Raw genomic sequence first — 13175 nt, 5'->3', positions numbered from 1 at the left:
GAAGACAAAGGATTTCACGAAAAAGGTTTAGATAGAAGACAAGGCAAGTGAAACTGAAAGGAAGGGAAAAAAACCATTTACAATGGAACAATGCGTGTACTAATCGCTTTGATATATTATACAAACCCAAAGACCCAAAACATTGTGTAATTATTTATAAATGACTTCTCCACTCCTGTGTATAATACCGAAGAAAGAATAAAACTGCAGGCTACTCTCTAAACTATTTCTAAATAGACCTAGCTCAAAAGGAAGCAGAAGTGTTTGAAAAAAAATAATTAATGGTTGATTTTATGGTTGTCTCATTAAAACATTTTAATTACAACAAACAAAATACATTTGTGCTTGCAGGGAACAATCGTTTACCTACTTGCCCCCCCCCCGTCCCCCCCCGTCCCCTTCCAAAAAGAAGGAAAAAGTTACATCACGCGTTTAAAACCCGAAAATAAAACATTCCCGCTACTTCCGCAGCAGCGGTTGAGCTCCGGCCGCGGCTCCCGGGCGCTCGTGGGGAATTTCAGAGCGGACCCGGTTCCTCCGGGCCAGGAACCCCCCGACTCTGGGGGACCCTCCCGGCGATGTCCCCATGCTCCCCTCCCACCGGCTGCCCCCGGCACGCGGCCCGAGGCCTCACGCTGGCCACGGGCAGGTAGATGAGGCCAAATCCTTTCCAGACGAAGCCCTTGAGCTGCTCCCGAGGCGTTTCCCCCGCAGGAGAACCGGCTCCTGCTCTGGAAGGGGTTAAGGCTGCCTCCGTGCGGGCCGAGATCCCCTTCCAATATCGGACTTCCAGGGCTGTGCATTAGTCCGCAGGCCTGAACCCCCCCGCTGGCCTCGGGCCAGGAGCCATAAGCGGACGCTGGCCAGGAGATGGGTCCCCGGGGCACAGCGCCGTACGTCCATCCCTACACTGGCCACCTCTGTCCCCAGCCTGGGCTGGACAAGCAGCCGCCAGGCTCTGCGCCGTGCCCCAGGAGGCACGGGGAGACAAGCTGCCCCATCGAGCCGTCTTCTGGGCTTCTATCCATTTTTAACATCCCTGCTGCCTCCACCTGGGCACCCCCCACGATCCTCCCTTCACTCCTCCAAGGCACCGGGTCGAGCTTTCTGCTCCCAAGGTGATGGCTTTGCCACCCGCCCCGTCACCTCTCCAAATCCAGCTCAAAGCATCTTCCGTGGACGGCTCTGCCTTCTCACTCTGGATGTGCTTCCAGGCAACGAGGGACCAAAGAAAGTAGTATTTTCCTGGTTGATACATTGTTTTGACACTCATCCCAACATTAGTTCAAGCTCTCATGTACTAATGGAACAAAACATAGATTTTGGTGAGTTGTTGTACCGATGTGCACCTTAAAATCTTAAAAAAAAAAAAACAAACCCAAACAAAAAAAAAGAAGTACCTCGAATTTCTCTGAGGCATCTTCCAATTGCGGGAGCAGTTTTACTCTGAAGCGCTCCTCTCCGTGCTTGGGGAGAAAAGTGACACTAACACAGCTCTACTGATGGTCATTCTGGTCATTTTTGAAACGCGAGGCCGATTTCTAACATGGAGATTTGTTGACTTTGACAAGGTACAATGAACACTTACCAGGCAATGGTATCTTCTCATCGACTGGCTCTTTCCCTGCTGGAAACGGTGCCCGCAGAGAGCAGCGCCGACAGCCTTCGCTGCGAGCACTGCCCGCGCCTTTCCTCCGACAGCTTTTCCTCCCCCTTTATTTATTCATTCCTACTTTTTCTGGAGCCCGGCCGTGAGCGAGCCCCAACACGCGGGCGGAGGAGCGAGCTTCGTGCTTGCGGTCCTGCTCCTCCAAGGGCTACATGTGCTGCACGGAAACAGGCCCAAAACAGTTCGCTCCGACTGCGGATGAGCGGTTTGCCACACCACGTAGAGAAGGATGGGCCGATCCAGATGTGCTTTTATGGTTTCCACAGTCAAAAATGCCATTTGAATCTTTTTTCTCTCTCTCTCTCTCTTTTTTTTTTTTGGTTTAAAGTGCTGTAAGGTGTCTCAAAGCAAACGGTATTTACGGCAAGCTTCCTCAGAGCTCAAAATATGAAACTAATGACATCCACGAGTCCATCTGAGCCTAGTGCACTTAAATCATAGAATCATAGAATTGTTGAGGTTGGAAGGGACCTTTAAGATCGAGGCGAAGAAGCTAAAACCAAAGGCTAAAAATCAGACTAAGGCCATCAGCGAGATGCTGGAAACATACTCCGTGGTCCTCGAAATCAAAGGTCCTGTTTCATTTTGGGACTATTTTTTTTTTCTTTCCCGATCCCAGAAAACTTCACGGAACTTGAGCAGCTGACTGCCATAGGAGCAGGCCCATAAGGTGTAAGAGCTATTATCTGTGTTGGCTGAATAATTTATCTGCAAAATTAGTAGACTGCCTGCGATAGAACTGGTTGAATTATTCATCGGGAATAAATTATCCAAGATATTTAGCACTTCTTTCTGTTTGCGAAGGCTTCCTGAAACAATTCTGGTTCTGTGAATGCATTCGTTATTCATAAGTACGCGGTGAATAGATTATGCAAACAAATTTCAGCCTATGGGTTGTTTGTGAAACATTCACTTCAGCTCCGGCTATTCATGGCTGTGACTGATCACAGAGACACATGGTGCTCTCTCCCCTCCTTGATTGGAGCACAAACTTTTAAAACAAGAGAATAACAAATGACAAACCGCAAATGATGGATAAGGACTAATGAATAATGCGCTTTCACTGCAAACTTTCAGACAAGCGATCGGTTGTGCCAAAGTCTGCGAAACTCTAGGGAATCATAAACATTTTAATGAATAAACTATTGACTGCTCAAAGACACCTGAACAAAAGGCAATCAAAGTGTTGCAGACAACACCGCAGTTTATATCACTACATACAAAGTGCACATTAACAAAAGTTTAACATTTTTTGCCATATGCTTCCATAACCTTTAAATTTCGGTCCTTTCTGCTGGTTCCTGCTGGAAACTCCACCGCCGATCTCTGCCCGCCGACCCAGGCCTCTTATGGAGCCGTCACTTAAGGACATGAGTAACTCAGTGAAGTGGAACTACTTAGCGCAGAAAGTCATTTATGTATGCACGGGCCCTAAAAACATCAGCCTGATTGCAGAGACGGTGATTGAGAGAGCTCAGTCCCTCCCGTGGACCAGCCAGGCCCCATCACCCGACCTTACGCGGTTCTATCGCCCATCCAAGGTCTCTAGCCCTATAAAGACATTAAAAAGCAGAAAGCGGGCTGATTCTGCAAGCTCGGCCACTGGAAAACTATTTCTAGTTTGAGACTCTTTAATATTCATCACCCAGGGCTTTTGGGATTGCTCATTTCTGCGTGGGATCTTTTGGGCACAAAGAAGGTTGCTCATGGCAGTTTGTTGGTGTCATGGATCATCTCAAAGTGAGGAGGGGGCAAAGCAGAAGGAACACCTCTGACAGCAAACTCCTCTCTCAGGTTCAAGTCAAGAACGGTTGCTAGGAACCTAAAATGCAGAGATAAAGACAATAACTTACGCTGTCAATTTTCCCCATTTATCAAAGGGACAGGAGAAAATCACAAGAGGGTGAATGAATCTACATCTAACTCGAGGGGAAAACGCGAATAAATGCAAGTTTAAGCACAGAAGTCTAAAAATGGCTATTGATGGACGGTGAAACTGAAAACCTTCCAAAGAGGCAAGTACCTGAGCGCTGACAATGGGGTTTCCTTATGGCACCGAGAGGCAGGATGGATGCAAAAAGCCAGATGTCAGAATTAGGGAACTTTTCAGCCACTTACAAAACCGCAGCTTCCCAAAGTGGTAAATAGTGATACCTGGGCACGTAATGGGGATTAGCAGCAGCAGCAAGAACTTTACAATAAAAGCAGCAAAGTTTTGCTTTTTATCCAGAGACAAAGAATTGTATAAATACTTTCACAACCACCAAAGTGTATAAGATAAACGTAATTTGGAATTTTTAACTTTATGAGCACCTGCAAAAACCCTTTTCAAAGCGAAGCGCGCAAAAGCCAAAGCACCTGTAAGGAGGGGAAAAGACCTGCTTTTAACTTTTATCACTTCAGAGCATTCTCACTTTGCCTCGAAAAAGCGCAAGGTGCAAAGAGAAGCTGAAGAAATCCTCCAGCTGGGGGGGAGGGGGGGGAGGGAGGAAATATATGGCTCATCCTCTGGGAGTCCAAACCTCTTTTTGTCCAAATCCCACCGATTTAAACTCACTCCGGTGACCCTCCAGCCGGAGCTGCCCGCTGACCCCTCCACCTCCACGCCGCCCTCCCCGCCGCGCTCCCCGCACAGGAGAGGGGGGGATGCCGCCCCCCCCCCCCCCCTCCATCCTCCCCCGCGGGGGCGCGGCAGATGCGCGGCTGCCCGCGGTAATTGCGGGCACGCTCCGGAGGGCGCGGCGCACGGGGCCGACCTGCCGCCTCGGCGCGGCCCCGCGGGGCGGCCACGGGGCCATTGTCCGCCCGCCGCTATAAGTACGGGCGGCCGCGCCGTCGTGTGCCAAAGCCGCCGCTCACACGAGCGGATCGCAGCCCGCAGCACTTCAAAGACAAGAGCGGTCGCGTGTCCCCCCCCCCCCCCCGCCCCGCCTCTCCCTCTTTTTTTTTTTTTCCCCTTTCCCCCCCCTCCTTTTTTTTTTTTTCTTTTCCCTCCCCATCCAGCGCCGAAGTCCGCCCTGCCTCCCCCTGCAGAGGGGACGCTTTGCTTTTTTTTTTTTTTTTTTTTTTTTTTGCCCCCCCTTCCTCTCTGTATTTTTATACCGTTATTGCTTAACCGCATCCCCGGGAGTGCCTTTCCATGTGAGTACGCGGGACGCCGGCACCTGCTCGCCGCGGTGCCGCCGTGCCAAGCACTCCCCCTACCCCCACTTTGGGTATTTTATATTTTTTTTTTTAATTTTTTTTTCTCTCTCCCCCCACGCTTCGCACCTTCCCCTTCACCTTCCCCCCCCTCCCTCCCCTCCCTCCGCCGCCCCCATCCCTGCCCCGTTTCCCCGCCCCGACGGGGGCTCCCGTCTTCTCTCCCCGCAGGATGCCGGCGGAGGCGGCCAACGGCGGCGGCGGTGCGGAACCGCCGGGCGCTCCGCGGGAGCGGAGGCGGCGGCGCGGCCGTGCGCGGGCGCGTACCGAAGCCCTGCTCCACACGCTGAAACGCAGCCGGCGGGTGAAAGCCAACGACCGAGAGCGGAACCGTATGCACCACCTCAACGCCGCCCTGGACGAGCTCCGCAGTGTCCTGCCCACCTTCCCCGACGACACCAAGCTCACCAAGATCGAGACACTGCGCTTCGCCTACAACTACATCTGGGCCCTCTCCGAGACCCTCCGCCTGGCCGAGCAGTGCCTCCCGCCGCCCCCCGCCTTCCGCGGGGCCGCCGCCGCCGCCCCCCCCAGCCCCGGCAGCGACGCCGGGTCGTGGCTCTCCAGCGCTTCCCCGTCCGCCCCCTCCTTCTGCGCCTCCGCCTCCGGCCCCAGCAGCCCCGCCACCTCCGAGGACTGCCCTTACGCGCCCGCCGACAGCCTGCGCAGCTTCCGCGGGCTGCCCCCCGCCGCCACCACCGCCGCCGTCGCCCCCCCGGGCGCGCCTTGCCGCTAGCGCGCAGCGCTCCGCGCCGCTCCGCGGGGCGCGCCCGGCTCTCCCCGACCGAGGGCCGGGGGCGGGTGGTAGGAGGGGGGTATGTGTGTGTGGTCGGGGGGGGGGGGGGGTGTCTCCTCCCGTTGCACTTTCCAACCACCCTCCCAGCCCCTTCTCCCCGTCCCCCCCGTCCCCCGCCTCGCCTCCCGCACGACACCGGGAAAACCGGGAAGAAAAGCGACAGATTTGCTGCCGCAGACGAGGTGAAAAGTCAATTTTACAATTTGTAGCTCTCCGGCGAAGAAAAACGAGCATGAAAATTTGGTTTGAACGCCCTGACAATGCCATGAAAAGGCTTAGGGGACCGATGCGGCCCGGGGCGCAGCGCGGGGCTCAGCGCATCCCTCCTGCCCTGCGCCCGGGGGGGCTTGGGGGGCCCCAGCACCGGCCCCGATGGGACCCCGCGCCCGACGGACAAGCGGAGAGGCTCATGCATTATAGATGCTGACCCCCAGCGCGGCGGTCTTGCTTTAGAGCAGGAGCAGACACGGGGTATTCAGCGACTGGGCCAGATAGCGGTTTAATTTATTCAAGATGTTCATTCATATGAAAATTGTATTTTTGTACATAAAGAGCTTTATTCTATTATTATGCCTCTTATCAAAGTGGGTTCTTTTTTTTTTTTTTTAAGAAATTGTACTTTACCCTGTAAATAAAATTTTTAACGTTTTTACTGAATTTCAGCAACGCCTCTGGAGTTTTGTTTCTGAAGCTTAGGGTTTTTTTTTTCGCTCCTCAGAAGGAGCCTGGGGTGGAAGGGACGCGTTCGCCCCAAGGCGACAGTCAGCACGGGCCAAGCGGTCGTTTCTCACGCCACACCGGCCACAGACACGTGCGGCGACCTGCAAACATCAGCTGGGCCCCGAGTCCGACAGAGAAGGCATTTGAGACCAGTTCAGGGTATGCGGGCAGAAAACAGCAGCCAAGCGGTGCTGCCAGCGGTGTTGGTGTTTAGACCTGTCCTTGCCATGGTTCGTAAGGGGAGCCGGAAGGTGGTTGGGGGATTTGGGGCGCAGAGAGGATGCTGCACCCCTGAACAAGGTATGGATCACAGCTTGGCTTAAACCTGCAGCGTTGGGAGAACCTGGCTGGCGCGAGCTGTCCCTTTGCCCCAAGTCGCGTGGTGGGATGGGTGCTCTCCCTGCTCGCTCCTGCGAGGGGAGAGGGTGGCTGGAGGCACGTGGCATGGGCTTGGCACCAGCCCTCGCACAGCCTGTGGCTCTCAGCTAGATATTGGAGGTGTCACGAGGGGCCCTCGCCTCCACGAAATCTGCTCCACTGTTGGGGAACCCCAACCTTTCCTTTCTCCTGCATTTGTGTGCGATGGGGGAGCACTCTGACCCCACAAATCCTACCTTGCTGAAGGGCTTCTACTCTTCATCTCCCCATCCTCCCCCTCTTCAGCATTGCTCAACACCCCCGTATCACACTGCACACACAGACATTCTTAAAAGCATCAGTTTCACCCTCTTTGACCTGTTTTATGGGGGAAATGAGGCAGCTCAGCCATGTCTCTCCAGCCATTTCCAAAACACTGGTGAATCAGAGTTGTATGGGTAGTTAACGGGGTGTTTGTGGGGCAAGGAGGTGGATGGTCGGATATGTAGTGTTGCACAAGCCCGAACAAGTTAGCTCCTACACATCTCAGATGGGACAGCCCAGGGTCAGTGGAACGAATTGGCTTTCGTTTTTTTATGCCTCAGTTTCCCGTCTGTAAAACTGGGGTATCGCCATCCCCTCACACCATCAGTGAATTGAATGGTTTCATTAAGCAGAGCTGTGAGAGCACTCAGACGCTCCAGACTGCTGCAAAAGCCCAAGAAGAAATTCAGTCTTCAGGACATGGTCATACACTCTGCAGGGAGAAAGGCAGAGGGCAAACACCAAAAGCGTCGGGCAAAACACCGAGAAGCTGTTCAAAATCTGTGCCTGAAAGTCAACCCTCCGATGTGATGAAGAAGGTGGAGATACGATCAAAAATATAACGTGAGGTGGTATAATTGCCACAAAAATTAGAAGGAGAGGAGCTGAATTAAGATTCCACAGACACCTCAGTGTCAGCATTTCCTCCTTTTTGAGTGCCCGAGTCTGTAATCTTTATATTTCTTCAATGTAGTTTTTGTCGGCTTGTCTGTGTGCACACACACACATCCACCTCTGTTTCTCAGTAAGTACAAGTGCCAAAAAGGAAGTGTTATTGCTTAGAAATCCTAATAGCAGCATAATACTTCTATTAATTAAAGGCACCATCGACCAGTATAGGCCAGTTCTTTAATGATGTCCTGTTAAATAAAAGAGATTTGTGAAATCTAATTCTGGCAGTAACAGGTCTTGATCTGTGACGCAGTGAAGCTTTGCTTGCACCTGCCCTTGAAAGCCAGGAGGTTTTGTATGGAGTAGCCTCCAGGGGCTGAAATTTAGTACAGTCCATGGAGACGGAAGGTCATCTAAAGTCACTGGGTCCCAAGACACTGGACTTCAATCTCAAAGAAAAAAAAAAAAAAAAAACCTCCACAAAACTTCAAAATATCCTCTATTCTTTTGTGTTTTCTTAGCTGCGAGCAGAGATCGGGGGGCATTATGCAGTATATAAAGACCATACATCTACCAGGACTCAGTGTATGATGTTAATGTTCCTAATGGGCAATGAAAGCTGCAAACTGCGTGAGGATACAATTAGATTCATACATTAACATGAGTCAGAGAACAGTTTTTCCCTCGAGCAGTGATAGGTTCAGACGTAGTTGAACAAATCTGCCGCCGGGACAGATGGAATGCCTATATTCAGAGGCTGCAGGACTAACCTGCACCCCCGTTTACAACAACGGGGTTTTTATTTATTTTTATCAAAGGAATAGTTTGGGGAGTTGACAGGGAGCTGGAACAGGCTTCCCCGATTGCCAGCAGGCGGCTTTTTTAAATTGCACTAAAATCATCCCCTTGCACTAGTGCAGGGGGGGGAAATAGATGAAATAAACTGAGGAAATTGTTGGCAAATTCTTTGGGAATACCAGATAGTTACTTAGTAAAAAGTTGCCAGAAACAGGCACCAATCTCAGTCCGGCTGAAACCAGCGGCAAGACCATTAGTGACCTCAGAAAGAACTGGAAGAGCTTGATTTTGAATCTTGGCACCGCATTACATATATGTATATGCATTTTTTTGTATGTCTGCTGATAGGGGTTGGTAATCCTTTATCCTTGCTGGATCCAAACAACCACCTCGGGGGCACGCAAGCATTAGGGACCCTCTGCCAGGAGGTTCTGCGAGTCCTTAATTCCCTTTTAGTTAGGAGAGAAAGTCTGAGATGGCCCCAAAGATAGGGCAGCCCTGCTTCCAGCACAGGTTTCCTCAAAACACAACCGAGATTATCCCACTTTCGCTCTGCTGAGATTTGCTGTGGGGAAACACTCCGCTACCGACTCTAAGATGCTCGTGTGCTCTGGCGACAGGGCCCACAGCAGCCTCACAGCGCTGGAGCTACTCTGTTCCAGCCTTTCCCAACTGATCCGAAGCTCTAGAGAGTCTTTGTGAATTACCTGTGCCGAAAACAAAAAGTGAGTAAATAGCTGCAAATCCAAAATTCTGCACAGGTTTTCGATAATGAGGATTTTCTGTGATTTCGATGCCATGTGGTGCCCTACATACTGTCGGCCCTGCTGGGGCGAGGCTCGAACAATGCTGGGGGTGTAGTTATTAACAAGAGCATCCTCAGAAGGATTTTCATTATTGGGTGTCAATCTGTTGTAGATTTTGATTTTACTCTGTACGCGATCTGTAAAATACAGTCTGCGCTACTACCTGTGAGCACATGAAACTTAATACTATAATTATAGATCTCTGGGGCTCAAATGCTCCATTAAGACTGATTTGTATAGTAGGTAGAGATTATCAGAACAGAAGCAGGTGAGAACTAATTTTCAGGAGCTTTTTTTATCGGTGGCATGTGCAATTAAAAGAAATCATCTGGAGGAGCAGAGCTGCTACGGACCGAGCAGATTTACTGACCGTACTCTACGTGAGCACTGCAGAGCGGGAGATACCGAAATACTGCATAAAATACTTTCAGCTGATACTTTGCTGAACTTTTATAGTCTTCAAAGGACATTACTGAAGCATTTGGTCATCCAGATTAACAGACTTAGCAAATTAACAAATTAACCGACTCGTTAAAACCAGTTTTGTGCCCAGTAGCCTGGTGACAGTGCCCACCATCAACTAATCCCTTTTCTCTCTTCCTCCCCCACCAAAAGGCATAACGGTCAATATGAAAAAATACTGAAGATGTCACAGGTGTCACAGAGCCATGGTGAAGTACCAGTTCCTTTTAAAAGGACTGTGAGCCCCAGCCCTATTATTCATCACCAGGGCAATGGGGAGCGTAAGGCTGAGCTGAGGGGGTGAAACAGCTGTGCCCCCTGGAAATAGGGTTTTCCTCCCCATCCTTCCCCCCCCCCCCCCCCCGCCTCTCCGCTGGGATTGCTGTCCTCTCGGGAGAGATGGCAAACGGTTCACGTGAGGCATTGCTGCCACCGGATCAAGGCTCCGCACGCCGAGCAACGCTCCTCTATTATCATTATTATTATTATTATCATCATTATTTCCCAGTTGTCAATCTTCCAGTTTAAGATGCACTAGACAAGAGTGAATAGACTCTTCCCAATGGATAATGCCCTTCTCTGTCGGCGTGGAAATGCTGATGGCACAGCACTCGTTGTTATGCAGGTCTCCCAATTTTGCCTCTATTTGACTGTCTCTGCAGCAGCATCTGTTAGTACCTCCCATCCCGCTGCTCGAAAATCTGATGAAACTCTGATGGTTCAAAAAGGAAAAAGAAATATCACATTAGAGAGGCTGGGACAGGGATGGCAACCTCCTCTGTGCCACGCGCATCACTCTGCAGCTACAAGAAACGGTTCTCACTTGGCTCCTACCCCATTTGTTTGACCCGTTGACTGTCAGGAGGGCTTTGGCAAAGGTCAGCAGGATGCAGCATGCAGCGTACTTCTGCACAGAGGAAAAACTTGCTGAAGCAAGTCTTTTAGAGAAGAGATTAGCTTTATTCTTTGAGTAATGGTGAATAAGGGCCCACAGACATGGTCTGGCGTGCACGGTGCCAATGGAGTCATCAACACTGAGTTCAGGAAGTGTTTTCTAGTGGTGTAACTGGAAAGAAAAGGGTTAGAGCGTCTCACTAACATCCCTGCTCTGAGCTCATTCTTTTCGCTGCACTACTCAGCCCCCTGCTCCCTCGCTTTCCACCCAAGAGATTCACCGTGCTTCAGGGAAAGACCAGCCTGTGTCAGTGCACGGGCTGCTGTCCACTCTTGCTTCATGCCTGTGAGACGGACTTAATTACGAATTGAAGTGTGTGAAGAGACTGATGCCTCTATTTCCCAAACAGAGATTTGGTAGAGTCCTCAGGACTTCACTGTGTCTTTCTTGGATTATTACATTCTGCGCATTCCAGGATAATCTTTTTTTTTTTTTTTTAACCTGAAGATTTCACAAAATTGCCTTCTAGGAAAGTATTTAAAGGTGTCTAGTAGCAGTCCAAGGCGATTACGGACCATAATGGTTTGTTGCACAAATAACGGATTAAGTTCCATCTGTAGGAGTTAATTGGACTTATTTCTACAAACAAACAACCTGTTCTGCTCCTCTCTGTATGGCAGATGTCAGCAATCTTTATAAAATCATACCCCACAAGTACCTCCAGCAGGACGGTCTACAGCATCATGTGGCGTCTGTAGCCCAGTGCAACCCTGGCAGGTCATCGCGCTTCTCCAACTTGTAGGTTTCCGCTGAGATTAAAAGCATGAAGAACCACAACATCTGCAAATACAAAGGATGCAAATACAAAGTCCCATACCTAAAATGGCATTAGTCCACTTCTGAAGGTGGTAGGAGAGGGCACGTATAGCCCAAGGGACACCCTGGACCCAGTAGTTTGTCCCTGTCCCCACCATGGGGGACCAAGAGATTAAAACCAAGAGATGAACACTTCAGTTTAGACAAATGAGGCCAAATGGAGAAGGCAAGTGTTAAAAAGCAAAGGGAGGAAGACGAAATTCCCAGCGTGGTCATATTCACGTTGGCTTCCCCATGGGAAATGGGGGGATCTTGAAGATAATGTACTGAAGAAGAATCTCAAAGGCAAGATCAGAAAAAATGAAGATCACTAGTGGCAGGTAAAACTTAAACAAACTACACTAAACAGTCCTTTCCCACCTAAATTTCTCCTTGAAAATGTTCCCTTTTGAGAAAGCAGATGTCCTCCTCGGCAAGGCGGCTCTCCTTGTGGTAGAATGGCACGTGGCCTTAGCATGGTAAGGGGCGACACTGTAAATCTTAACATGGACCAGAAAAAGCATCTCTTCTTCCCCTGTGATTTTCTAGTTTGGTGTCTGGGGTTCGCTGGAAACAGGCTATATTTATAGATTATTTTGCCCAGAACCTAGAAAAGCTAGAGACCTTACCAGTAAAGACCAGCAACTATAGGCAGCTGAGTCAATCTCTTCCTCCAAAGCCCAAGTAACTTGATTTACTTTTTTTTTTTTTACTTGGGTACCCTAAATATAAATGCACATTTTTTTTTCTCTTAATTCACGGGTAGTATTGAAGCCGAAGGGATTTAACTCCTGAGATAAAAGAATATGACTTTTTTTTTTCTTCCTATTTGAGTACCATCTCTCCTGCACCGAGTCTTTTGTAATCTGAAAGGAAAACCTTTCCTGTCACAACACCAGTAATGGATATTGCTCTCTCAATTACCCCTTGCTTCGCCAGGAGAGCAACTGATGCGCATCGTGTTTATCCAGCTCACTGAAGTGCTTTCATTATCTAAGAAAAGAGGTTAATTAGTATTTAATCAATCTTTTCACAGGGTACAGTTTCCTCCTCTCCCATTTGCAATCCAAAAAGATGTCAGCTTCCAAAGCCATAATGCCCTCTTGATAAATCAAGTGGCAGCTAATGAGGTCTGTGGTCCCAGGGAAGGAGGGCCCGGGCTACCTGACCCGGCGCGGCTGTCACCGGCGCGGCTGTCACCTGCGCCGCTCTCCCGGGAAGCACTTGTTGGGATGCCGGGAGATGCACGGAGCCATACGGGATGCAGGGAAGGGAATTGTCAGCCGAGGGAAATGGGTGGCATCGGCTGTGCACACCCCAGGTTGGGGTGTGAGAGTGTGTGCGTGTGTCCGGTGTGTGCATGTGTCCGGCGCGTGCTTCACGCTAACCAAGCTCAGAGGAGCCACAGGGTAAATCTCGCCGAAACTCTACCCTCTGGAAAGAAACAGATGGGATTTCTTTCTTCAGCCTTTTTTTTTTTCTTTGGGTTTTTTTGGTGGTCATTGTTTTTTAAAGTGTATTTAAAGATAACTTGGGAGCCATTCTTGCACCTGTATGGGGCTGAACTTCAGAGGTGAATAAGAGACACGAACACTGCTTGGTGCCAAAAGTTATGAATAATAAAAGCATTAGGCCGTTTCAAAGAAACATATGTAGAAGGATGGAGTTTCCTTCATTAGG

At 50.0% G+C, this 13175-nt stretch overlaps 1 protein-coding gene across 1 annotated transcript; it reads left to right on the top strand.

The window, feature by feature from the left end:
* Window positions 1-5042: 5042 nt before the first annotated feature.
* NEUROG1 (neurogenin 1) lies at window positions 5043-5606 on the top strand (the record flags this gene model as incomplete). Its single annotated transcript, XM_082490168.1, has 1 exon — window positions 5043-5606. The coding sequence occupies one exon, from the start codon at window positions 5043-5045 to the stop codon at window positions 5604-5606; it is 564 nt and encodes a 187-aa protein (XP_082346294.1).
* Between the last annotated feature and the right edge of the window lie 7569 nt (window positions 5607-13175).

This window comes from Vanellus vanellus (assembly GCF_965231255.1).
Source record: "Vanellus vanellus genome assembly, chromosome: 13".
Classification (NCBI taxonomy): Eukaryota; Metazoa; Chordata; class Aves; order Charadriiformes; family Charadriidae; genus Vanellus; species Vanellus vanellus.
Note: the sequence above shows the minus strand (reverse complement) of the source record. Positions and strands in the feature narration are given on the sequence as shown.